The 25,397-nt window shown below is 35.9% G+C and overlaps 4 protein-coding genes across 6 annotated transcripts; 2 read left to right on the forward strand and 2 right to left on the reverse strand.

Moving 5' to 3' along the window:
• Positions 1-500: 500 nt before the first annotated feature.
• LOC126619757 (gibberellin-regulated protein 12-like) lies at positions 501-1,806 on the reverse strand. Of its 2 annotated transcripts, none has more exons than XM_050288168.1 (4): positions 1,644-1,806; positions 1,506-1,547; positions 988-1,018; positions 501-892 (listed from the first exon to the last, which is right to left on the reverse strand). In XM_050288168.1, exons 1-4 carry the CDS (start codon positions 1,719-1,721, stop codon positions 693-695), a joined length of 351 nt encoding a protein of 116 aa, XP_050144125.1. In that variant the 5' UTR covers positions 1,722-1,806; the 3' UTR covers positions 501-692. The 2 variants fall into 2 exon arrangements, with proteins under 2 accessions (XP_050144125.1, XP_050144126.1); XM_050288169.1 differs by having other exon boundaries at positions 501-889; positions 1,644-1,805.
• Positions 1,807-10,119: 8,313 nt separating this feature from the next.
• Positions 10,120-15,539, forward strand: LOC126619484 (ubiquitin carboxyl-terminal hydrolase 2-like). Its single transcript, XM_050287874.1, has 3 exons — positions 10,120-10,330; positions 10,788-13,627; positions 14,896-15,539. The coding sequence occupies exons 2-3, from the start codon at positions 10,794-10,796 to the stop codon at positions 15,131-15,133; spliced, it is 3,072 nt and encodes a 1,023-aa protein (XP_050143831.1). The 5' UTR covers positions 10,120-10,330; positions 10,788-10,793; the 3' UTR covers positions 15,134-15,539.
• A 2,973-nt stretch (positions 15,540-18,512) lies between these two features.
• LOC126618487 (PLASMODESMATA CALLOSE-BINDING PROTEIN 3) lies at positions 18,513-21,490 on the forward strand. Of its 2 annotated transcripts, none has more exons than XM_050286568.1 (4): positions 18,513-18,613; positions 18,648-19,066; positions 19,206-19,239; positions 21,047-21,490. In XM_050286568.1, the coding sequence occupies exons 2-4, from the start codon at positions 18,697-18,699 to the stop codon at positions 21,264-21,266; spliced, it is 624 nt and encodes a 207-aa protein (XP_050142525.1). In that variant the 5' UTR covers positions 18,513-18,613; positions 18,648-18,696; the 3' UTR covers positions 21,267-21,490. The 2 variants fall into 2 exon arrangements, with proteins under 2 accessions (XP_050142525.1, XP_050142526.1); XM_050286569.1 differs by having other exon boundaries at positions 18,513-18,609.
• Positions 21,491-22,126: 636 nt separating this feature from the next.
• On the reverse strand, positions 22,127-24,550 carry LOC126618486 (uncharacterized). The gene is made up of 5 exons (XM_050286567.1): positions 24,219-24,550; positions 23,828-24,007; positions 23,606-23,732; positions 23,376-23,489; positions 22,127-22,483 (listed from the first exon to the last, which is right to left on the reverse strand). The coding sequence occupies exons 1-5, from the start codon at positions 24,441-24,443 to the stop codon at positions 22,368-22,370; spliced, it is 762 nt and encodes a 253-aa protein (XP_050142524.1). The 5' UTR covers positions 24,444-24,550; the 3' UTR covers positions 22,127-22,367.
• Between the last annotated feature and the right edge of the window lie 847 nt (positions 24,551-25,397).

A 25,397-nucleotide genomic window follows, 5' to 3' on the forward strand; every position in this document is an offset into this window, starting at 1 on the left:
ACATCTTTTTAAATCGCATTGGATGAATTGCTTTTGGATTTGTGGTTTTGAGAATTTTTGGATATGGATATAAGGTTCTTGTATGGTCTGCTCTCACACACACAATGTGTGGAATAGTTATAATAAAAAATGTCATTACTCAAGAAAAGTTTAAGTTATTATCTAAACTACATTTGTTAATCAAAACTTCATAAAATTATTATTTTAACTCTTTCGTCAAAACTGAACAAAAAATATAAAACACGAACAACCTAATAATTACATCTCACATAATTTTATTGTTTTTATACTAACCTTACAACCATCTAGACATAGCATGCCCCATTTAAAAATTAATAATTAAATAAGAAAACTTAATTTCTCTCTCCTCATCTTGCTCTCTCAGATTCTCCTCGTTCTCTCACACTCTCCTTTTCTTTCATTTATTTTTATTTTTATGTTTTTGCTTTTGTTCAGTTATCATCCTTAATAAGTCATAGTAAAATAAAAGACAAACTTGGTTCCACTTCCACACACAAAATGTGGGCTGATTGCTAGTTATTATTATTCTAACAAAAAGCTCTCCGCCATATTGCTATAGAAATAAAGCCGTCTACAAGAGATGCCTAGCGAAACAAAAACACAAAAACAGAAGAAGAAAAAAAATTAAAAAGGAACACATTTCTTCGCAAATTAAAATGGTTTGGCATAATTCATGGGCACTTGCACTTGGGACGACCGGCTTCTTTCGCCTTCCAGTAGTTGTAGCAGGGACAGTTTTCCTTGTGTCCATGTGTGCCCGATGGAACACAAAGACACTTAGCGCACCATTTCTCGCAAAAGAACATGCATGGCTTCTTATGTGAAGTTGCTGAACATCGATGCTTGCATGCCTTTGGGCAATCTATCTCTGCTCAAAAAATAAAAACAAATCCACGTACAAAACTCAACTGGTTGTAAGGAAGTTTTGGGGGATTGTAAGAGAAAACATATTTAATTAGTACGTACCTTTACTAGGAGGTGATCCGTGTCCTCCAGTCTGAAAATTTTGGAACCACATGATCAGCGATGAAATCGAACTGATCTCAATAATATTCAATACTCTCATCAGTTGATTTCTTTATAGTTTGCATAATAATTACATAATGAATTCAGTAGATATGGACTCAAACAAAAAGGGGATCAGAAATCTTCATCATGTTTCGAAAGATTTTGTGCAAAACTGAGTACAATGACGTTCTATAAATTATACAGCCGACCCCACTTAGTAGAATAATTAAGGCTTTGTTGGTGTTGTTGTTGTATGAACTACATGTAAAAAGAAGAAGAACGAAGAATGTTCATCGTTTGTGAAGTATGAGCTGGGTATAGAGAATAGATTAGTATGAGTGTAGGACGCCCTTGTTGAGGATTTATTTGTTTCGTGGTCAAACAGGTGCCTCCCATTGTAATCTTTAACCATGTAAAATCCCCTTATACTGACTAGGTTTCTCAAAAGACAAAAAAGAAGAACGAAGAAGCCTTACAGTTAGAGGGACGGTTGCACCAGCATTCTGATCCTCTTGAGCCTGCAGTGAAAGTGATAAATAACTCAGAAAAAATCCACTCAGCACCCAGCATAGCACAAATTAATCAACAGATGAGATATAGAGGGCTACAAGTACCAAAGCAATATCAATGGCAAAGGTCATCAAGGCTAGGATGACAAAAAGAGCAGTTGGAATCCACGAGAGTCTGGCCATTTTTCTTGTTTGATGAACAAATATATTCTCCAAGCTATCTTCCCTCTGAGTCTGAGATGTAGTTTGAGTAATGAGTATGTATTAAGACTTGTCCGGTGGTCGGTATTTATATTTAGAATTTGTGTTGTGGTAGTTTTAGTGATGCTAAGATATAGGAAATTTGGATGCATTGCACGCCATATATAATTTCCTTTGAATCAGGGAGATATGTAGTGTCAAGTTTACTGCCATTAATTAATTAAGGCCAAATCTGAGAAAATTTTGGGTTTACTAGAAAGAGTCATACATGCATGCTCTGCATATGTCAAAGGAAGTTATTTTTCTCAGTATTACAAGGATGAGGGAGAAGCTTAGGAGTCAAAGGAGGAGTGTAGTTGTTTACCAAAAAAAAAAAAAAAAGTGGAGTGTAAGCAGTATATTACCCTGAATTGCAAAACTAATATTATTTATGATAAAGTGACTAATTGTCACTATAAATAATGTCACTAAAAGAAATTGAATGAGTCTTCTACCATAAATGTTATAATTTTTTTAATAAACGATATTATTTACACTAAGAGATGGGGGAGTGGGTTGAACCTTACAACGAGTTAGCAATAATGTGGTTCAAATTTGCTTTTGGTGAAAATCGAACCTACAAGTAAAAAGAAATATCATTAAATCGTAGTGCTGAGTGACACCACAAGTGTCATATTTACACATTGCATAATCACACACGAATACAATTTGGTAATAAATAATTGTATTATGATGGAAATTGGTTATAAGCAAGTGATGGTTAGGCCCCATTATGAATTCAAACTCTCCCGCTCCCTTTTAGTGTAGTTTAGAGTAGGAATTTCGCATGTTGCGAGACAACGAAGCCAGTAGATGCGTTACTTGAAATGAAGCAAGTATAGCGTTTCACCTTTGAAATTTTTTTTCTCGTCCTATTTTTATGCAAAAATCTTCTTTCCATTGCACATTTTACATATGAAAATTATTTGGCTATTCGTTTCTTTCTTTTTTATCATATCTATGATTTATGTATTGATTTGTTTCTTTTTTCAGGTCCCATGTAAAGATGGACTCTATTTGTTATTGTTTTCGTCTCCTCAAACTCTTGATGCGTCATTCATATGAAATTTTAACGCTTTTTTAAACTTCTGTAGCTATGGCTAGAAATTTAATTATTTCATACCCTTTTTTTTTTATGTGTCTTCAAAGTGATGGTGTTAATCACTTTTTTCTGAGTTCTGAGTCTCAAGTATTCAACAATGTTTTTCTTGTCTTCATACTCCTCAACAAAATAAATTCGTTGAGAGCAAGCATTGTCACATTATTGACACCATTTCGACTTTTCTTGCCACGCTCACATTTGTCCACCCAAGTAACTTACCTTCCACTACCACACTCGGTTGGTCAACTCCTCACTCTTTATTTGATCGTTCTCTTGAAGAATACCACACGACTTTAGGCTCATATAAATAGTTAGAAAATTACTTTTCTATAGCAATTAAGAAAGTAATCTAATGGCTATCTCTTTAGCCATGTCACTTAATGAAGTCATTTTTTTGTATACCATTGTCTCCATTTGGACTTTGATCCAAGGGCGAAGCTACATAGGGGTAAGGAGGGACAGTTGCCCCTTCCCTTGTCTGAAATCAAGCTCAGAAACGGTGGTTTCGTCCCTCTGGTCCCGTCAGAAGTGATGAAATTTGATATGTCACTTAATGAAGTCATTTTTTTTTTGTAAACCGTCGTCTCCATTTGGACTTTGATGTTTGATCCACATCAGGTCATAGGTGCATTATTTATCATATTTTCATATTAATTATCCCTAAGTTTTGTTAAGGAATTGGTCTTAAAGGAGCCTTATTATTACTTTCCTTTTCTCTGTTTCAGCCAATCTGCGTACTTAGGACGTCTTTGGTGATAATTCGACTTTCCGGAGGAGTTTTGATGTAAGGCCAATTGGAGAAGGAAGCTAAGAGGCTGAAGATCGCTGTGTCCGAATTTCATAATTTTCCCGTCAGAACTGCACAGTTGTGGGAGAATGAAGATTTGGAGGCTTTCCCAATTTTTCCTAATGGTGTGCGATATATGTTTGGAAAGATAAGAGATAAAGCTACGTTTATCATATTTTTACATAATTTTCCAGAAGATAAATCGATCCTAAAACTGGCGTGCAAGACAGATGATGTGTTTCCCAAGCCAAGAAGGATTATTTCCTAGGTTGTGTCATTAATTGTGTAGGAGTTTGTTTTATTTTAGGAGAGTTTCTCTAAGACCTTTTAGGGTTTTTCTAGTATAAATAAGGTCCCTAAGCTTTCTCTAAGATAACCATCCACCCCCGCATCCCTCGTATCACCCACACCACTACACCAATCACCATCTCCGCAATAAGTGAAGAAGAGCTTAGGAATGTGCTTTGCCATGGATTCCGGGTTCTATCTTTCTTTTATTTTTACTTCTATGTGTAACTAAGTTATTATCTAAGGTTTATGATGAAGTCATGACATGAATATTTGCGAAGTACTTTGTTAATTATTATCCGATTACATGCCATGTTATATTCTTCATCTTTGTGGGTATTTTACTCTAGATTCAGATTTCTAATGACTGATCACCTTTAGGAATTTTGCATCTAGATATTTAGATAAATCTATAAGGATAACCAATCAATTAGGTTTATTGGAACTAAGATTAAGAAGAGTAGACAAACTAGTGAGGATGACCAATATCAAGCTAGTCCTACTTGGTTGACATGATTCTTCTACACTTAATGGGTTTTTATGTGTTTAATTGTATGCCTAACCAATATGATATAATTATCATGTAGAGATACAAGAGTTGATGCCTGATTACGTATTAATTCATACCTTAGAAAGAACAACCTTTAACATTGGCATGGTAATTGGATAGTAGTTAACTCTAGGAAAAGTAAATAGGATTGTTATTTGTGGATTCATAACCTTAGGTTCTCTTGTGTCGTGTGTTTGTTTTCATTAATTGTCTTTTACTTTTCTTGTTAATTTTAGTCTTAATTAATTACTCAATTACTCAATTATTCAATTTAATATATCCGTTGTTTGTTTAATTAAGTCTAGCGTGATTAATCGGTTAAATTGGTGTTAAAGCAATCCATGTGGGATCAACCTCGTATTTGCATATATTACTACAATTGATTCATGCGCTTGCGAGTTTAGTTTGGTTTAAATTAATCTATTATTTAGGTTAGTTTAAATACACATTATCAGGCACTGCATTGCAGTTTTATATTTTCCAACTTTGTATTGCAATTTATTTTTTATAGTAGTCAAATTAGTCACATCCAATATTCGAATATTAGCAAATGACCATTTACCATAGTGATAGAAAAGAATTGAGTCATTGCATAACTGCGTGAGTTCGAACCCCGTAGATAACTAATTTAATATTTAATATAATAAAATATATCGTTTGACAAAAAATATATTCAAATATTAAAATTAAGTATTTGATTATAATAAATTTCAAACTGCAATGCAAAGTCTGAGTTTACGTTTGCTTTACATAAACTGCATTGCCAATCTGGTCAAAAGCAAACTGCATTGCCAATCTGGTCAAAAAGTAACTTAATAATTATTACAGGAAGAAAATTACCAATCCAAACACAAAAGTGACTATAATTATGTGCCAAATTATCAAAACGGCACGTTGCTTTTCTAAAAATAAGATTAGAGGTGTGCTATCCACACATCTCATATTACTTTTCACATAACCTTTGATAATTTATGTCCATTAATTTTTTTCAATTCATCCGATCCGACGGCCGAAAATTAAAAAGGTGTGAGAAGTAAAATAGGATGTATGAATATCACATCCTTAAGATTAATCGTGGAACAAATAATCTGCTGCCGCAAAGTCAATATCTCCTTCTTGACTTCTTGCATTAAATTTTGAAGCCCCTCACGTTTCTTCAAATGATGTGTGAAATAAGATTAAAATAAATTCAGGTGTTCTTTAATAGATATGTCATATATGATGTGACAATTGAATCATTTAATTCCTTATTTTTTATCTGTTTTTTTTTTCATAACAAACAAAGAATGAGTTAAATATATTTAATTTAACAAAATATATCGTTTGACCAAAAAAATATATAGATATTTAATTTAATTTTTAAAACATGGGTCCCATTAAATCAATAGAATAAAAACTAAAATCAATTTTAATTATTTTTTAATAGTTAATGTAACTATAGGCCCAAGTGGAGGTGGAGAGCAATTCAACTCAAGCTCTTGACGCTTTCAGAGATCACTCAAGAGACTTGTTTGCGTTGGGATTAATAGCAGAGATACTTTTCAGAGTGCGGAAACTCTACACCCTCTAAGTTTCTACACGTCCCTAGAACTTGTAATGGAATAGCCCAAAGATTGGCTCAGTTTGCTACTTCCATTGGCAATGTGATAGTTTGGTTCGAGGATCCCTTGACCTTATTCAGGTTCTCCTCCTCCAAGATATGATGTAACGTTCAATTTCAAGTCGATAATAAATCGTCTTCCTTTCAAAAAAAAAAAAAAAAAAAAGACATATTATGATGCTTATACAACATCTACAAAGGAGATGTCAAAAAGTAATGGTAATAAAAGACCACATTAGTACTTTCCAACTGAAATCTCATTTTTTAGGTGGTATGACGTGGATTGCCAACAAAGGTGGTCGGTGTCAAATTTGACAATAACTTCAAATACATTTTTAATTGATTAATAAATGTTTTTTATCATTGTTATTATTGTGTTTTGTTCTAAAAATTTTATTTATTGTAATTATGAAAAATAAAGAATGCAATATATAACAATTTAATTTGACATATCGAGCTGAGAATAAAACTTTAAGGGAATTTTGCACAAGTACCATCTAAACTTTCGATTTTGTAATTTTACCACTTGAACTTTATCAATTGTCAGAATCTATCACCTACTGTTACTTTCCATCCATTTTGTTGTTAAAACATATCCTTTGTGGGGAACATTTTCGTCATATATACCACCTAAACATATCTACCACCTATGTTTGATGAAGCACAAGTTTTGCTATTTAGTATATGCCTAATTTCCCATAACTTATTTGTTATAGTTGATGAAGCACAAGTTTACTATGGGTGATTTATGTTATTTTTAAACTTTATGGAATTACAAAAATCAAGAATCTATCGTTATGATGAAAAAACTAGTTTTACATGCCATGAAAAACACTAGATATTCATCATTTCCCCACCACACCAATTATTTTACTGCCTCTAAGAAGAGCAGCAACCAGAATTTTGGTTCACAGGTTGTCCCTTAATCTGCACAGTTGGAGGCTTGACGTTGTTCATCAATTCGCTTGCCATCTCGCAGGTAAAATGTTTTAGGACCATGCAACCATAACTATAGCATACTTAACGAATTTATGCAAAAATCTATTAATTTTTTACAAAATTCGGGGCTTGACTTATGCATCCAATTTTGGCGCCATATTGACTTGGACAGTTGTATTTAGGAGTTATTTTATTCTAACCAACCCTATGAAGTTAATTAATGAAAATACCCCCATAAGTGACGTGCTTTAACATCAAAATGGATGGAACGTAATGGTAGGTGGTAGATTCTAAGATAGTTTACATGGTAAAAAACTACAATTGAAAGTTCATGTGGTATTGGCGCACATAATTTTAAGTTCAGGTGGTACTTGCACAAAATTCTCAAACTTTAAAGATGATCAAGTCATCAAAGTCCACGTAGACTTTCAAACTTAAATTTTATATTTAAAATAGTATAAACTAGGTTCTCATCCCTCTTTCTATTATTGCATTGATTAAAACCTTATTTCTTTTTAATTTTTTATTAAGGTCCCTAGCTTTTAATGAACGTCATTATTTCAATTATAAATTATTTACATACCAACATAATTAAATTTTATTTCTAAAATATATTCATTTAGAGTTAGTGTAACGTCCCACATCGCCCAGGGGAGTGATCCTTAAATGTATATTCACATCCCTACCTAGCACAAGGCTTTTTGGGAGCTCACTGGCTTCGGGTTCCGTAGGAACTCCGAAGTTAAGCGAGAAGGAGGCCAGAGCACTCCCAAGATGGATGACCCATTGAGAAGTTGCTCGTGAGTTCCCAAAAACAAAACCGTGAGGGAATGGTAAGCCCAAAGCGAACAATATTGTGCTACGGTGATGGAATGGGCCCGGGAAGTGGTCCGTCCCGGGCCGGGATGTGACAAATGGTATCAGAGCCAATCCCTGGCCGGAAGTGTGCCGACGAGGACGTCGGGCCCCTAAAGGGGTGGATTGTAACATCCCACATCGTCCAGGGAAGTGATCCTTAAATGTATATTCACATCCCTACCTAGCATGAGGCATTTTGGGAGCTCACTGGCTTCGAGTTCCGTAGGAACTCCGAAGTTAAGTGAGAAGGAGGCCAGAGCACTCCCAGGATGGGTGACCCACTGGAAAGTTGCTCGTGATTTCCCAAAAATAAAACGGTGAGGGAATGGTAAGCCCAAAGCAGACAATAATGTGATACGGTGATGGAGCGGGCTCAGGAAATGGTTCGTCCCGGGCCGGGATGTGACAGTTAGAAACATTACAATTGGTATATATATATATATATATATATATATATATATATATATATATATATATATATATTTATGGTTAAACTTTGTATTATATATTTATATTTTTAGTTTGTACCATTTTTAATTTGCAACCCTTTTTTAATTTGTACCAATGTTCTTTTTAGTTTTAATTTGTACCCATATATTAATTTCATTTTGTGCCCATATTTTAAAAAGTTTTATTTATACTCATAATTAATTTATAATGTACCCATTTTTTTTATAAATATACCACTTTGTTAAATGTAAAATGTACCCTTTTTTTTCGTGAATGTACATTTTTTATGTAAAATGTACCTATTTTTTTAATGTAAAATCTATTTATTTTTTACTTATAATGTATACATATTTTATAATAAAATGTACCCCTTTTTCAAATTTTTGAACACTACGGGTACATTCGTTTTGACATTTATCATTTCAAAGTTATATTGTTACATGTTTTTATCTATACATCCAATAAATTTTTTTGTTAAATCCCACATCGTCCAGGGGAGTGGATCCTCTATGCCTTATATGTACATACTCACCTCCATATAGCACGAGGCTTTTTGGGAGCTCATTGGCTTCGGATTTCATCAAAACTCCTAAGTTAAGCGAGTTCGCGCGAGAGCAATCCCAGGATGGGTGACTTTGACTTGTAGGTGACTGCGCTTAGCAAGCTTCACGTGATCGTAGCACTAGAGCGTATATTATTATTACACCCAACCTGTCGTACATGTCACGTTAGGTGACTCCGACTTGTGTGCTAGTATAGATTGATGAGCCATATGTGACTTCGACTTACGTGCTAGTATATTTGTCAAGCACATGCCTATATTTCTATTATTGTGAATTATTCCTGTTGTGGCATATTTCTGATATATATTGTTGGCATACATTAAGTCTTCATACTTATACGTAGTATGATTTTAAGAAAACTATACTTGTTTTACAACGAGGAGTTAATATGTTCGAAAATAAAGGTTTTCTTACGAACGTTATTTTGCTGACCCACTCAACTTTGTTTTTCGCCCCTTCAGGTTTAGTAGCTGTGCTTACTTGTAAACGAGGATTCTTGCAAATCTCAGGAGATAGTTATGATTAGTGGTATAACCCTCATCCTATTTACTATACTGTCTCATGCTCTGACATCACGTGTGAAATGGGTGCAATCCCGCTCAACTTGATTCGGAATTCAAGTGAACTTTCTGGATTGGGGTGTGTCAAATTTTGAGAATTTTCTCTTTTATTGTAATCGTTTTTAATTTATATGCCACATAATATGAGATTTTAAATCCCACTAACATGTCAAGTAATTAATATCAAACATATGAAAATACATATTAATAGCAATAATGAGGTGTACAAAGTCAAAGAACTTTAATAAAAAATTGAATACCATTAAGGTTTTAATCAAGGGAACTGCTATTAGCACTCAAAAAATCTCATTATACGCTCATAACAAGTGTATTTTTTTTCTAATTATAAAAAGTTAATATACCAAATGAAATTTTTGAAATATTAATAACAATTTCCTTAACCGAAGAATATTAATGGTTAGGAACTGAATCCTTTTAAAATATCACATCTCTAGGATATGCTCGGAGAATTTACCTTTCAAAAACTCAGCGTTTTGAACCTTTTCACCTCTTAAAAAAATAAAAAGAAAAGGCAGGTAGTACTGTGTAATTAATTGTAACCCTTTTCAAATTCCACCAACAACAAAATCCTTCGTCTCTCGGCTCTCTCTCTATTTACCAGTTACCCACTGTTACTCTTTACTGTCTCTGCCTTTCATTGGGGAGGGTAACTAGTAAGCAGAAAGATTAGGCGTTGCGCCAAAAGCCCTTAAATTTACAACACCCCACCCTCGCTCCGCCCCTCCGACCTGGATAGATCCTAAACCTCCTACACCAAGCTCTCCTTTCATCCTATGCGACGATTTCCCTGAAAAGCTCTCCGTGCGTTACTGGTCTTCTTCTCCAGATTTTGAGGTAAGACAATGAATATTTTTAAATATTTTAATGTTTTAGTTCAATTTATTTTCGATTGATTTGTGCTTCGGCTACACCTTATCGATTGCCCGTAACCTGTTATTTGCACTTTACAATCCAAATCTTTGTTGGGTTCTCTGTAAAAACTGAATCTTCATAGGCGTCTCTTGCCCTTGCGTAGCAGATAGTGGGTTTTGATTGTTCTCCTCGTTTCATCGATTTTTTTTCAATTATTGCAAAAGGGTTTCTCTTCAAATTTAGAATCTGTTATGGGTTTTGCTTCTTCTTCTTTTTTCATGTAATTTTGAGCAGAATGTATTTATTTGAGTAGATAATGGGATTCGGTTTACATTTTGTATTTGGTTGTTTGCAGTAGTTGCTAACGGTTATTGATCTTTTGCTCATATTGTTATCATTATTGTTGTTGTTATAGTTGGCGTGTTTTGATTTGTTTTAGGAATTTATGGGGAAGAAAGTTAAGAAGAAGGCTAGAGCTCCTCCAAGGGAGAAGTTGGTTGCAGCGGATTCCCCCAAAAAAGCCCCCCAACCAAGCAACCCAAGTGTTAAGGACGGTGATGATGGGGTTTCAGTTGCGAAAGAGAGAAGGCCTTGTCCTCATGTTGACAAAGGTTTTGATTTGGATAAATTGTCTGCTAAAATTGGGTCTTCAGGACCTGTTAGGTGTGAAGATTGCAGGGAAGGAGCGCTTGATAGGAGGGGTGGTAAAGGAAAGGGAAAACATGGGAAGAAGAAAGGAAGTTCCTCAGTGGATTCAAAATCGGAGTCCAAAGCCATTTGGGTTTGTTTGGAGTGTGGTCATTATTCTTGTGGTGGGATTGGACTTCCTACAACCCCTCAATGTCATGCAGTTCGGCATGCTAGGCAGACTCGTCACCCAATAGTGATCCACTTTGAAAAGCCACAGATGCGGTGGTGCTTCCCGTGCAACATGCTTATTACAATTGAAAAGACGGAAGAGGATGGTGAACAAAAAGATGTGTTTGCGGATGTTGTGAAATTGATAAAGGGTCATTCATCGGAGGGATCATCAGTTAATGCTGAGGATGTGTGGTTTGCGAGTGGCAGTGTGACAAGCGAAATCAAATCAGCTAGCAATATATCATGTGGTTTGGATGGAAGAGGTGGTTATATGGTTAGAGGCTTGGTTAATCTTGGTAACACTTGCTTCTTTAATTCTGTCTTACAGAACCTTCTAGCCATAGATAGGTTGCGGGGTTACTTCTTAAATTTAGATGCATCTACTGGAGCTCTTACTGTTTCATTGAAGAAACTCTTTACTGAAGCAAAACCAGAGGCAGGACTTAAGAATGTGATAAACCCAAGGTCACTTTTTGGGTGTGTTTGTTCCAAGGCTTCCCAATTTAGGGGGTATCAGCAGCAAGACAGTCATGAATTGCTTCGTTGCTTACTGGATGGATTGTGCACTGAGGAGTTGAGTATGAGGAAACGTATAAATTCTTCTCAGGAAAATGGGAATCCATCAAACTCAGGTCCTACTTTTGTGGAAGCTGCATTTGGGGGCCAAACATCAAGTACTGTTTGCTGTGTTGAATGTGGTCACTCCTCAATTGTGTACGAGTCATTTTTAGATCTGTCATTGTCAGTTCCAACCAGAAAATCCCCATCTAAGGCTGCCCAACCCACCTCTCGAGCAAAGAAGACGAAGTTGCCGCCCAAGAGGAGTGGAAAGCTTCGGCCTAAAAATAACAAAGAGAAGAATTCTGTACCATCACCAAGTGTTCCAACGCCATCAACCAGCGGTGAGGTTTCTGACCATTCTGACCAGCCACAGTCTAGTTCAACCGACCCAAATGTGGCTGAACAAAAGGAATTAGTTGTAAATAGTCTATCTGCTGTCCAAGAATCTCCAAATGAACAAGTCTGTGAGGATGCAGCAGAGCAAACATCAACTTTGTTGGATGACTGTTCAGGGTTGGATTATCTTGATTCGGGAAATATGGTAGATGACAATGAAGTCTGTGAGGATGCAGCAGAGCAAACATCAACTTTGTTGGATGACTGTTCATGGTTGGATTATCTTGATTCGGGAAATATGTTAGATGACAATGATTTCTCTTCACAAAATAATGATGTCTCAATTGTTCAAGATTCCGAAAACAAGAGTTCACATCTTAATGATGTCTCTCTACAGAGTGGCTCTGAATCTAGTAATCAGGTTTTTACACTTAATAAGGAACCGAATGTAGAACCTGACCGTTCTTCAGTGAATTCTTGGGAGGAAGAGCTCCCATTACAGGTTCAGGATTCTGAAGTTTTGTTGCTTCCATATAAAGCAGAGTGTTCTACCACTGAGGAAATCATGGGAGGCGAAGGTGAGGCCTCCTCATCGGTTGTGGGTTGTGGACAAGATGACTTTGGCTTTGGGGACTTATTCAACGAACCTGAAGTTTATGGGCCCCCTACAAGACCCTCTGTAGGTGAGGGAGGCACAGACACTAGTATCATAGCTAGTGAGTCTGATCCTGATGAAGTTGATGATACTGATTCTCCAGTGTCTGTAGAGAGTTGTTTGACTCATTTCATAAGGCCTGAGCTTCTTGCCAATGAAAATGCTTGGCATTGTGAGAACTGTTCCAAAATTCTTCAACGCCAAAGGTTGGAAGGAAAGAAGCAGGGAAAATCTGCTGCTAAAGTTTTGATAAATGGATGTGAGGCTAGAACACAAAGTGATTCACTGAGTTTAAATACGGGTCCTGCTGATGTCAGAAGGCTTGGTAATGGGAATGTCAAAAGCAATACTGGTTGTAATCAGTTTGGTGAAAACTTCGTTTTGCATGATGGAAAAATAAATTGCTTGAACCAAAATTGCTCAGCAATTGAGAATTGTCGATCAGATAAGTCGAATTCTGTTGTTTGTCAACGACAAGATGAGATGGAAGATGCTCCTCCAGTGCAGTCAAATACTTCAGATTGCACTAACGCTTGCAGTCTAGAAAGTTTCAGTGATCAAGTCATTGATTCTAGGGCTGATGAGTCTAGAAGTGCTAGTTTCACCTGTGACATTGTACCACAGACTAATTATGGGATATTGGATGGACATCGTGAATCAGAAGAAAGTGAGGATGAGGAAGTAAATTCCAAACGTGTGAATGTGAAGAGGAATGCGACTAAAAGGTACCTCATCAACAGGGCCCCACCTATTTTGACTATTCATCTTAAGAGGTTCAGCCAAGATGCTCGTGGTCGCTTAAGTAAATTGAATGGCCATATCAGTTTCCAAGAAAAAATTGATCTTAGGCCATATATGGATTCCAGGTATCTATCTTACTCTTATTAAAGTTTATTTTACATTTCAAAATGCCACAGAAACATTACTGCTGGTTATCATGATTCTGTTTTGGCCCTTTCTTGGAAGAAACATTCAAAATGTTAGGAAAACCATTTTATACCATCTTAATGGGAGGGGGAGAGCAGGGTTAGCACTAGTAGTTAGACAACAACAGCTTGCGAGGGGGTTGTGGCACGTGATTGGCAGATCATTTGTCACCTCAAGAACTTGAACTCTTAATATACTACTCTGAAATAGAATTATTCTATGACTCCATAGGATGTCCCTGCATAGAGCTGAATGGTGACCATACTGTTAATATTATCTTTATACCTTGTTTCCTTTAAATAATGCACTATAGTTTGTGTGTTTGTTTTGGAATTATCATTAAATAATGGACTATAGTTTGTGTGTTTGTTTTGGAATTATTACCTCAATTTGGTGTGGGTCCCCCTAGTTTTTGGGGCTAGATGTAGCCTAACTCTTTGCTACCCAAGGATTGAAGTTGCTAGCCCATGTGGTGGATGTAGCCCCATTTTCCGGCCAACTGGGGATGAAAATTTTCATTAGAGCTACAAATGTGGTAGCCTCAAGGAGGATAAAGCCCCCATTGGGGATGCTCTAAGGTCATTGGCACTGGTAACTTTTTTTTTTTTGGAAATAGGAAGAAAAAAGGTATTTAGTCCTTTTTTTCCTGTCGGAGATAACAGTAGTGAAATTATTACACATAATGGAGGAAGCATATTAAATGAGAGTTAATATGTAAATAACACCAAGGAGAAATTAAGCTACATTATGCTTTCGACATTTAGAACTTTTTTCATAGGTTTCCATACTTGTTTAAGCCTTTCTGTTCTGTTGTTCCATGTGTTGTTAAATACATAGAGCTTGTTTTGATGTCTTTTGGAAACGGAATCACGTAGTCATCTATGCATAATTTTTAATTTTTTTCACGTGGTTGAAATGATTCAGTTCTAAAAACAATTACAATTTGCTTCATCTGATTTACTCCTAATGCCAATACATGGGTGAGCTTCTCTCTGTGAAATTATCATAATGTAGAAGATATTGCCGATGCGTATATTGACTCATAATGTAGTTACATGTGCTTCACATGGTACTTGCTTGCTCGTTTTGTTCCTAGTTTCCTTTGTGTGGTTTAGACTGAATTAATTGGTTATACAGATTGCAAATTAAATTTCCGATTGCCAAGTGTATTAATAGTGTGGCCATGGTGTTCTTTTGAGCTTTACAGGTGCACAGATGGGGAAAAGTATGAATACCAGCTACTTGGGGTTGTGGAGCATTCTGGAACCATGAGAGGGGGCCACTATGTTGCATACGTGAGAGGGGGTGAAAGGAGCAGAGGAAAAACTGAGAGAGAAAATACTGGTCATGCGTGGTATTATGCTAGCGATGCACATGTGCGTCAGGTTCCCCTAGATGACGTTCTTCGCGCTGAGGCCTATATCTTATTCTATGAAAAAACTTGAGGTGAATCCAACTTTCAATAGGACGTTGCTGGCGTTTCAAAAGTTCCAGTTCTCGGCCTAAAAGACACCTGAGCTTCCACACATGGGAGAAAGAAGAGATTGAGAGAGAGAGAGAGAGAGAGAGAGAGAGAGAGAGAGAGAGAGGAACACCAGAGGTGAGTGTACAACTCCGATAACCATATGTTTTTTATACCCATTCTTTGAAGATGTAATGATCTTTTAGATGTATACTGCTAGTTATATCATCAAAAAACGGGGTTTTCTTTGTTTTACAGCCCCATTGCCCCAGGGGCCTTTGCTGCATCAATTACTCAAGATTTCTAAGTAATGTTTGTTGTTTACTAGGATTACATTTTAGGCAAGAAGCATTGCTCATTTGAGCTTCAATGAGAATTTCTTTTCATCCCTTTGATTGAGAATTGTTTCGGCAACTTAATACACCGTACATTACATTACATCATCCAGGCTTGAATATGAGCACGACCTGTGGCTTGAAAGAGGGTTGGTGCATGCACTGTATGTACTGAAATCTATTGCAACTGGTAAACTATCTTGTCAGCTGCAATTTTCCTCACGCTAGAAGTTCGACGATTCTCACTCTTTAGTTTCTCAGGCTCTTCGTTATTTATGGCCGTCTGATTGAATGAATCAAAGCCTCCTCCATTGTTATATTATCTTATACAAAAGCTCTAGTACTAATGTGTGCAGATTAGTTTCTAGTTTAATTTTGAGCGTTCTTGTCTATCTCTTTGAGTGTTTAGGGTTTGTCTTAGGAGTGTGCACAATTTTGACAGACAATAGGCGTAAGGTCGAACTTTATTGTATTCACAAGGCTTATTCGCATATTCACTTTGCACATTAAATGTGGGGGCGAATAGAGTCTGAATGATAGCATATTTATTCAACAAAAACAAAAATTAACGTATTTGTACGCGCGCTGAAGCAATCTTTAATCCTTTATTATTGCCATAACCCACATGTTTACTAACAAATTTCAACCACTTTTAGCCGGAATTTGTGCAAAACATGTCTCCAACCAAGGGCTAAAGAAAACTTTATAAGAGCAGGTTTATTGAGCAGTAAATGTAAATTTAAGTCGAAAACTAAAAAAATATAGTAGTGAGGCCCAAAACATTATTCAAATGGGGTTCCGTCCTTCAAATTATCAACATAAAGTCTTTACTTTAATTTTCAAAACTTCACACACAGTGAGGCGAGGTGATAATAAATAGATTGAATGATGATTTATGTATGAATTTACGAAACTGACTAAAAACAATAGCCCACGTTTTTTTGTCAGAAATGCAAATTTTTTATTTTTGCTAAATATTTTCCATCACCATTAAGAAAAACTTTATAAGGCATTTGAAATCAGATTTACGATTTATTGAGCAACATGTTTCAATACGAACAATGATTTAAATTAATGTAAGACTGGGCGAGACGAAGATGAAAATAAATAGATAGAACGATGACTTAAGTACGATTGGGCGAGGATCGGTAGAGTGGTACCAATCTTTCCCTACTCCAATTTATTTACTTTGTTTGACTAACCACTATTAAATTCAAATGTCTTTATATTTAGGTTTTACATCGTTAATTACAAGTGTCTAAATATGAAATAATAGATTTTGTATGGAAAAATATATTTTGAAGAAAATAAATATGATAGTTTATTGTTATGGTAAGAGAAATAAAAGAAAAATTAACAACAAAAAAAAACTAAAAATGAAAAAAAATTGAAAAAAAAAGGGGAGGGGAGGATCGTTATGATAGTAGCGACAGTTATTGGGTTTGATCGGTATACAAATACCGATCATATCATTTTTTATTTTTTATTTCTCTTTTTCCATTGAAATTTTTTTCTTCCTACCTTACTTTATTTAAATTCAAATATCTTTATATTTAGATTTTTACCATTGTTTTCGAGTGTTTTGATGTGGATTATAAGAAAATTTTCGCAGAAAATACATTTTGTAGAACATGAAGATGATTGTTTGGCGTTATGGCAAGGAATTTTTTTTAAAGCAAAAACATAAAACAAATAAATTTGACGGTTTGGGTGGGGGGAGATGCAACAGTAGCCCAAGCCCAGCGAGCTCAAGCGCTAGCCGCATCCCATACCCATGCCCTTGGGAAGGCCTAAGACGCAGTAGAAGCAATGGAGGCCCTTGAGGTTTAGGGTTTAGAAGCGTGTGAATAGTATGGGCCGTAAAATTAACACCTTGAGTTCGGCACGTTTCAACGCCCGACATGTGTATCCCAAGTGAAGATGGAAATATTTAGTCCTTCATGGCTAAAGATGGAAAAGTTTAATCCTATAGTAGTCTCAAAGATTAATTTTTGAACAGCTAATACATAGCTAAGGGTTATGCTTATAGCCCTCCACAACCAGAGATAACTTGAGGGTTTGCTATTTGCAAGGCTAGGCCAAATTTAGCCCTAATTCTTTTTAGCATATTCATTTTGGCTCTTAGCTGAATATGAGTTTAACATAAATTGTGGCTAAAATGGCATATAATCCTGATTGGAGATTGTGTGACTAATGCTTGCATTTTCGTTGAGAAAATGAAAGATTTTATTTTAAAAGTGGGGTGAACAGCATTTACACCCAATAACAGCACTCAATTTTATTTTTTTAAATCTTTTATACAAGTGGGGAGGGTAAAATCAAATATAGAATTTAAATATATAAATAAATGTTCTTAACCACTTCAACTACAAATTTCAAATATAACAAAGAGCATGAATATGCCAATCTTAGTATACAATTCTCCTATAATTTGGTTTCACTGACATCGTGCGATCCTCAATCAGTGTACGAGTTGCCAGTCAGTAGCCCTAATCAATCTCTTTTGCTATAACATTCATTCAACTTGTTGATTCTCCTACTTATTTTCTCCTCTGCACACTCATGTTTCTTTATGGTCATAATATCTCTTACGAACATATATTAAATTGCAATAGTAAGTGACGTTTATAATCATAATAAAATGTAAATCAAAAGAAAAATCAAACAACATGAATGGGTAATAGTGCGTAGAATGAAAAAATAGTACGTAAAAATTAATTTTCTATTTACTATTATTTATTAAGGAAACTGATAAAAAGAACTTGAAAACTTTAAGTTTTAAAGATAAGATAAAGATAAAATAAAAGATAAATTGAATAGTATCAGGATTGATTTTTTAATATAAAAATATAATTTTTCATTAAAGTAAACAGTATTATAAACTTTTTATTAAAGTCCGCTATTTATTATCCTCTTGGCCAATGAAAACATTTATTACCTTCCAAAAATAACAAATGAAAACATTCATTCAATTCAGATTATCAGTATAAATACGAAATACTGAGCAAAAGAAAAAGAAAAGCACCACCAGCAGGCACCAAAGCCAGAGAAACATAAAAAAGAGCTAAAGCTCTCTCTCTCTCTCTCACTCTCTCTCTCTCTCTCTCTCTCTCTCTCTCTCACTCTCTCTCTCTCTCTCTCTCTCTCTCTCTCTTCCTTTACCAACTTAGTTTAGCAGCAGCCATTAAGTTCATAACTTTTCTTTCTTTCCATGGCTCCACTCTCACTCTCCAACCAGCACCCATTAATCTCCTTCCTCTTCTTCCTCACACCCATTGTCATGGTGGTGGGCATGCTTGGAGTTCTGGGGGTGGACGGAGCAAATTCTCCGACGTCTTCCAGCACAACATGGTGTGTGGCTAGGAGTGATGCGAGCGCACAGGCTCTTCAGACAGCCTTGGACTATGCATGCGCAGCTGGTGCGGACTGTTCTCCAATCCAATCCGACGGACTATGTTATCTCCCAAACACCATCCAAGCTCATGCCTCTTATGCCTTCAACAGTTACTACCAGCGCCAGGCTAAGGCCCCTGGTTCTTGCGGCTTCTCCGGCACTGCCACCATTGCCCAAACAGACCCCAGTACGTCGTTCATTTCTCTCTTCCTTTTCCAATCCTCCATAAAAAAAACCAATACAAAATATTTTTTGATATTTTATAATATTTTATTTATTTTATAGAGGGGGACTGATTTGTTTATTGTTAATTTCCTTTTGTGTAGGTTATGGATCTTGTGATTACCCATCTTCCACAAGGTACGTTGTTCTTCTTTTAATTTATTTTACCAAAAAATAAAGTAGTCTTATACTTTACTCCTAGGATGCACTGTTTCATTTGATGACTGGCTTTACGTGTTTTAATTTAGAGAACTTTAAGGAAAAGCATCCGGTACTGTTCACTTTAACGAAAAACCACATTTTTACACTAAAAAGTCAATCCTGGTACTATTCACTTTACCCTTTATTTTGTCCTTATCATTAAAACTCAAAGTTTTCAAATAATTTTCATTAGTTTTCCTTTTAATTTAAACGTTACATTTTAGCAGTATATAAAGCGATTGAATCACATACACCGGTGTACTCGTATGAATTTCTAGTTTAGTTTGGGTACATTTCTTGGTGATTGAAATCAAGTTTCTTCATGTTCACGCAATTAGATCCTTCTCTTTTTCTTCTTTCGAATTTGTTAAGAGATTAGAAAATAAAGAGTTGATTTTTATATGATGAATATTGAAAAGAAGAACACTTTGTAGAAAACCATTCTCTTTGGTTGCTGTAATTCTCTGTACCCAACAGAAGAAAAAATTACTTTGGTTCATAGAGAGAGGATTGTGTCTCTCGGGGGAAACTTCTTATGGATGTTTGACACGTGTCCTTCTGCATGGGATGCTGGTCCTGACACTTAAATCAAACCGTCCGTTTCTAAGTTATTGCTGTCAGTCGTTTCACAGTTTCTCTCTCTTGTAAATCTTGGGTTGCTCATTGTTTTTGTAATTGTGTATTTTAACTCTATTTATTTTTTGGAAAGAAAAAAAAGATTCTATTTATTTGATTTTTTTTTTAAATTCTTTTTCTGGGTGCATGCTTGGATTCGAAATTGTACTTGTTTTTTGGTTCTGAAATCAGACTTGACCTTAATTTCCTACCGTTGAATTTGTCCTTAGATGCAACCAAACTAATGGTCAAGATCACATCTGATGGTTCACTTGGTTGCTTTTTTAGTGGGCACAGTGAGTGACTGGCATATGGTACCTATTCTGGTGTAATGTAATTATGCACTCTTCTGATCCCTCTCTGCTTCTTTTTCTGCTTTCTTCACCACACTTTTACCGTTTTGGACATGTTTTGAATTTTAATATTTTTTTTTAGTATCAAGATTTTTAGTCTCAAAAATTTAAGTGTACAAGATACACCAGAGCATATTAAAAAAATTTCGATTTCATTTGATTGAACTAAGATTCCTTTTTTGGGTAGAACAAAAAATCAAACTTTATTTCACTAAGTAGAGTTAGCTCGGCTGCATCAATCCTAAAATATCATTGAGTTCAATTTTGCATTAAGTCTTCCATTAGGTCTTTTTTTTAGGTGGTGTGTGTTTTGAATTCTATTTATCTTCTTATTAAAACATTTAATGTAATTACATTTTCTTGATCCCTTGCTTAAGTAGCACGTAATGGTAGATCATAGAAGATTAGTCTTCTCATTTACCCTCCTAATTTTGATTGTGGGCCCAAGATTAATTAACTGTCCAAAAGGAAATTCAAAGATGGAAAAGGAGGCTTGGGCGTGTGGGCCAGTTTCCAGTTTGGGACTGTGTCTATATCTCACATGTGAATGTTCTTATTCTGCATTAAAAGTATTTTGACTGATCATCTTCTGTTTTCTTTTTAATTTAAAACTTTTTTTTTCTGTTTATTTATTGTTGTGCCTTATAATTTAGGAGATTTTGATTCTGTGAGAAGAGAGTTGCTCTCTTTATAGTTTGAGAACAGCTTAGCTTACATGACACGATTATACTGTCACGTAACATTACATTCTGTATTAATTTATTGCAAATTTGCAGCGCGGCTGGCGGAACAACTTCACCTTCCACACCACCAACAGTTCCGAATCCACAAACGCCGCCATCAACATTCGCACCACCCTTCACCGCCTCCACCGGCGGATTCACTCCTGGATCGACCCCGATGATCCCTGACGATAACTCAAAAGCGTCCCTCGACTCCATGTCCCCAACAATCTTGATGCCCATTTCCCTTGTGCTCGTTCTTTTATTCACCTAAAATTAAACCCCCCAATGTAGGTCGTTTATTTTTTTAATTTCCTAGTTGCAGCAACAACATTGCCCTGATGCGGAAAAGAGGCTATACATTTTTTTGTTAGAAGTTGAACCTTCTTTGTCTGCCTCTTTCTTGCTAAGCCTCCCGATTAGTATTTTTCCAAACTAAATTTTGGGTCTCAGTCTCTTAATTTCGAACCAATAGTTCAATAAATTCATTGCCAAATATATCGTCGATTTCAATTTTTTACAGCCAGGTTACACGTACCAAGTAAAATAACGGTGATTACGTTCAAAATGTACCTTAAAAAAAACACAATGAACTGCCTCTTTGAGGCTTTGAGTATAACCAGTTTCAACGTCAATGAACTCGTTTGGACATGCTTTAAACTCGTTTGGATGTGTTTTAAACTCGTTTGGATGTGTTTTTGAAATGACTAAAAACGCTTTTAGTGAAAATGTTTTTAGAACCAATCATTAGTAAAGATGGAAGTAAATCCTAGAAAAGCATTAAAATGCTTCCTGAACGAAGCACATAACTGATGTTTATTGCATAAAGCACTTTAACTGCTTTGGAAACCTAAAAATATTTTTTCTAAAAGTGCTTTCAGTCATTTTAAAAGCTCATGAGCCCAATTTCGATGGCAATGGTCGATATTGGGTTGATATCACGTCCTATATGCAAGAATGGCACCAATATGAATATGTGCAAGCAGTGACACAACTGCTACCAGCAAGAACCTATGGAACAAATTGGCAGACCCTGGCCTTGTGCTCGACATCGGGCGAAAGAACAAATCGCATTCGACACGTACATAAAAATAACCAAATGAAAACTTGCAAGAAGAAAAATAGGACCGACTCTTTCCAAGTAAGGAATTATTTTTCCCATTTGCATGGCAGTACTGTAAAGAAATCATAAACAAACTGCAACGGAGAAACCAACAATGAACAAAATGAATGAAAAGAGCAAGAGTCTGAACAAACTGCAATGGTGACAATTTCATTCATATATAGAAACTATACGGTCTTAAGATCCTGCCTAAAAAACACATTTACCACACCGATTCCTCCCACGTTGTTATAGGATTTGACCACAGCCGTGCTAACGTTGGAATGAAAGAGAATATGAGCCAGTGTTTGGATCTTTGACAGCTTTAAAGTTGTCGACGCTCATTCCAAAACGGCCCAAGAGAGAATTGCCCATTTCTTTCAGCTTCCCTGCTCACACACAGAACAATTTCAAACCCTTAGTCCATAAAAGATTTCTTTTACTTTTATCCTTCTTATGAGAAAATTTAATGTTAGCGAGTGAAAAGTACAGAAACGTAGATTACAGAGATCAATGCGTCCCACTAACAGCCTAGGCTAATACTTATGCCACATACATGCAAAATATATCACTCATAGGCATAGCAATTTTGGACATGACGTCTGACGTCACCAGAAAGCACTGAATATGCGAACAACCACCAGAGTCATGAGATAGAAGAATTGAAACAAACATCTTTAATAACATAATCACTTATCTTTAATAACATAATCACTTCCTAAAAGAGAACCAATGTGTTAAATATTCATTTAGTTGACAGCATCTAGAAGGATAAAAAATTGCCCTACCGCTCCCTAGCAACTCCTAGGGAAACCATGATCAAGTTTCTATGAAAAGCTAGCGAGTCATGAGAAAATATCATATGTCATCAAAGAATTGACTAGCACGCTGCTTCTTAGTACTTTCTTCTTTCCACTATTAGTTACTTTGGTCATTCGGCAAGTAATTATTTGACTTCGCAAAACCACATTGCTTATTGCCAGGTAATACAGTCCAATTTGCGCATCCTTTGGTCTTTGTTTCTCAAGATAAAGAAATAAGCCATGTTAATGTGAAGGCTTGCAGAAGGGTCTGTCTATGAGATGGATTGGGATTCTTTTCCGCGCTTTACTGGAAAATTATGTAATTATGGTACGGATAGCATTTGGGAATAATTTGATTGAGTGGGCACAAGAAAGAAAATATAAAACCACGAAACATGAAGCGGTCAACAATATGCACAAGGAAACAATTAAATCAAACCACCAATAATTTATATACCAAAAAAGGAGAGAAACTCACCTATCATCTCCTCTTTCATCTTTTCTTTCTTTTCTTCAGCTAGCGGCCCCAACCGGCGAATGGCCTTTCTGGCTTGGTCATTTGAAGGATCAAGTTCCAAGACACTTTTCATATCTGCAGAATATAAACAAGAATTGAGCAATACACATTACTATTAATCTACCAGACCATACAAATGGGAAGACAAGTTGCTTATAGTGGTTAAGTTGTTGTATTGAATTCGAACTTACCAACAATAGCCTCTTCAAAATGCTCGAGCTTTTCATGAGCTTCTGCTCTTCGAAGCAGAGCTTTCATATACGAAGGATTTAGTTCAAGCGCTTTCGTGCATTCCTTGATTGCGTCCTCATACTTTTCCTGTTACATATTTCAAAATTCGGAATCACAGATTGTCTAATATGTGAGAATCAAAGGGGAATCAGAGTCCACAAGATGTGAACCGCATAACGTACCAATTTCAAGAAGCATACTGCGCTGTTTAAATGACAAATGGAACGTAATTCGACAGACGATGGCATGTCAGGTGCAAGGTGTAAAGCAAGCTCGTACTGGGATAATGCCTCTTGGTACTGCCCACTGCCAAACAGTCTATTGCCTTCAATTTTCACATCACTTGCTTCTTCAAACGCTTTCTGCTTCCAATGAAATACGAACAAATCGAAAAATATATATTTCAACACAAAATCAGTTCTCCGATCAGATATGAACACATTGGGTTTTCAGATTTCAGAACAAAATTGAACTCCTCAAGCATCAATTAAGTAATTGATTCGTACAACCCCATATATAACCAATGAAATTAACCAGAAGAAGAAATGAAGAGTCGCTTCGATTGGGAGATACCTGATTCGATTCAACGTCGTCGTTCTGGGAGGGAGTTTGTTGTGGCTCGTCTTGGAGATGGAGTTGTTGAGGGATTTCGTCGTCGTTGAGTTCGCCGTCGCTGGCGGTTTCAAAGCCATCGGAGGCATCTCTGTTGGTGGCGGTGGAAGAGGAGGAGGAGGAGGGCTTTGGGGGATTCATATCGCTACGGCATCCATTCTTTTCTTCTTCTTCCTTTATCAGCATCTCTGTTGGTTGAGAAGGTTTTAGGGATTTCGACCGCGTCGCCGTCGATTGCGTTTTCTTCTGGAAATGGAAATTTGATATATGAATACGTATAGATGAGTGCACACTCCCCGTGTTTCCAGAAAGCTCTTTTATTCCCTCTTTTTCGTGGGCTGGAATCGGTTCGGTGGGCCAAACCGAAATTTCGACGCAAGTCCAAAATCCGAACCAAAATCGTATTTGTTCTTTTCAAAATTGTTTGTTACTGACTTATAGAACTTCGTGTTTATAATTAGAACCATTTATATTATAAACCACTTTATAATGATTGTTTCCACTAAAAATTCAATTAAAATTAGGATTGTTTAGTTATTAAACTGTATAAAAACAGATGAACGAAATTGGTAAAAATATTACAAACTGTTTATCTATTCACTATTATCGATTGACTTAACTACCTTAATTTTAATTTACTTTTTGTAGAGATGATCTTTACAATGAGCTTCATAATATGAACCATTCTAATCTTTATTAAGCGTACAAGTCAGCAATACAGTTAGAAATATAGTTAGCAAGTTTGTTAGAATTTGGTTAGAGTTGTTAGGCTTACTAGTATAAAAACAAAGTGTGTAATCTTCATTCTTTCAGTTAATACAAATCATATTTCTCTCTCTCTCTCTCTCTAAGATCTCTATGTTCATCCTTCTGTTCATCCTTTCTTCTTGATTTTCTCTACAATTCTGAAACATTTCAATGTAGTTAACAATCTTAAGCACAAAGCTCTATGATAACATGAAGAGTTTTGAGGAGTTCTTATTCATCCTTGAGTGGCCAAGCATTGTTCAATGGAAAAATCGGTCAGTACAAGCCAGTTCAGTTTTTAATCTAAGCTACAATTGTGGTTTGCTACGCACCTATCAGTTCCTATCAGTTTTTAATCTAAGCTGCAATGGTGGTTTGCTACGCACCTATTAA

This window comes from Malus sylvestris, chromosome 4, assembly GCF_916048215.2.
Source record: "Malus sylvestris chromosome 4, drMalSylv7.2, whole genome shotgun sequence".
Lineage (NCBI taxonomy): Eukaryota > Viridiplantae > Streptophyta > Magnoliopsida > Rosales > Rosaceae > Malus > Malus sylvestris.

Bases quoted from the DNA above. Each gene is read 5' to 3' on its own strand.
- LOC126619484 (XM_050287874.1), top strand. From the start codon at position 10,794: ATGGGGAAGAAAGTTAAGAAGAAGGCTAGAGCTCCTCCAAGGGAGAAG. The intron at 13,628-14,895 runs GTATCTATCTTA...TGAGCTTTACAG, and splicing joins AGGCCATATATGGATTCCAG to GTGCACAGATGGGGAAAAGT.
- LOC126619757 (XM_050288168.1), bottom strand. From the start codon at position 1,721: ATGGCCAGACTCTCGTGGATTCCAACTGCTCTTTTTGTCATCCTAGCC. The intron at 1,019-1,505 runs GTAAGGCTTCTT...CAAAATTTTCAG, and splicing joins GTGCAACCGTCCCTCTAACT to ACTGGAGGACACGGATCACC. The intron at 893-987 runs GTACGTACTAAT...TTATTTTTTGAG, and splicing joins CGGATCACCTCCTAGTAAAG to CAGAGATAGATTGCCCAAAG.
- LOC126618487 (XM_050286568.1), top strand. From the start codon at position 18,697: ATGGCTCCACTCTCACTCTCCAACCAGCACCCATTAATCTCCTTCCTC. The intron at 19,067-19,205 runs GTACGTCGTTCA...CCTTTTGTGTAG, and splicing joins CATTGCCCAAACAGACCCCA to GTTATGGATCTTGTGATTAC. The intron at 19,240-21,046 runs GTACGTTGTTCT...GCAAATTTGCAG, and splicing joins GATTACCCATCTTCCACAAG to CGCGGCTGGCGGAACAACTT.
- LOC126618486 (XM_050286567.1), bottom strand. From the start codon at position 24,443: ATGCTGATAAAGGAAGAAGAAGAAAAGAATGGATGCCGTAGCGATATG. The intron at 23,490-23,605 runs GTAAGTTCGAAT...TATATTCTGCAG, and splicing joins TTTTGAAGAGGCTATTGTTG to ATATGAAAAGTGTCTTGGAA. The intron at 22,484-23,375 runs GTGAGTTTCTCT...GTGTGTGAGCAG, and splicing joins GATGAAAGAGGAGATGATAG to GGAAGCTGAAAGAAATGGGC.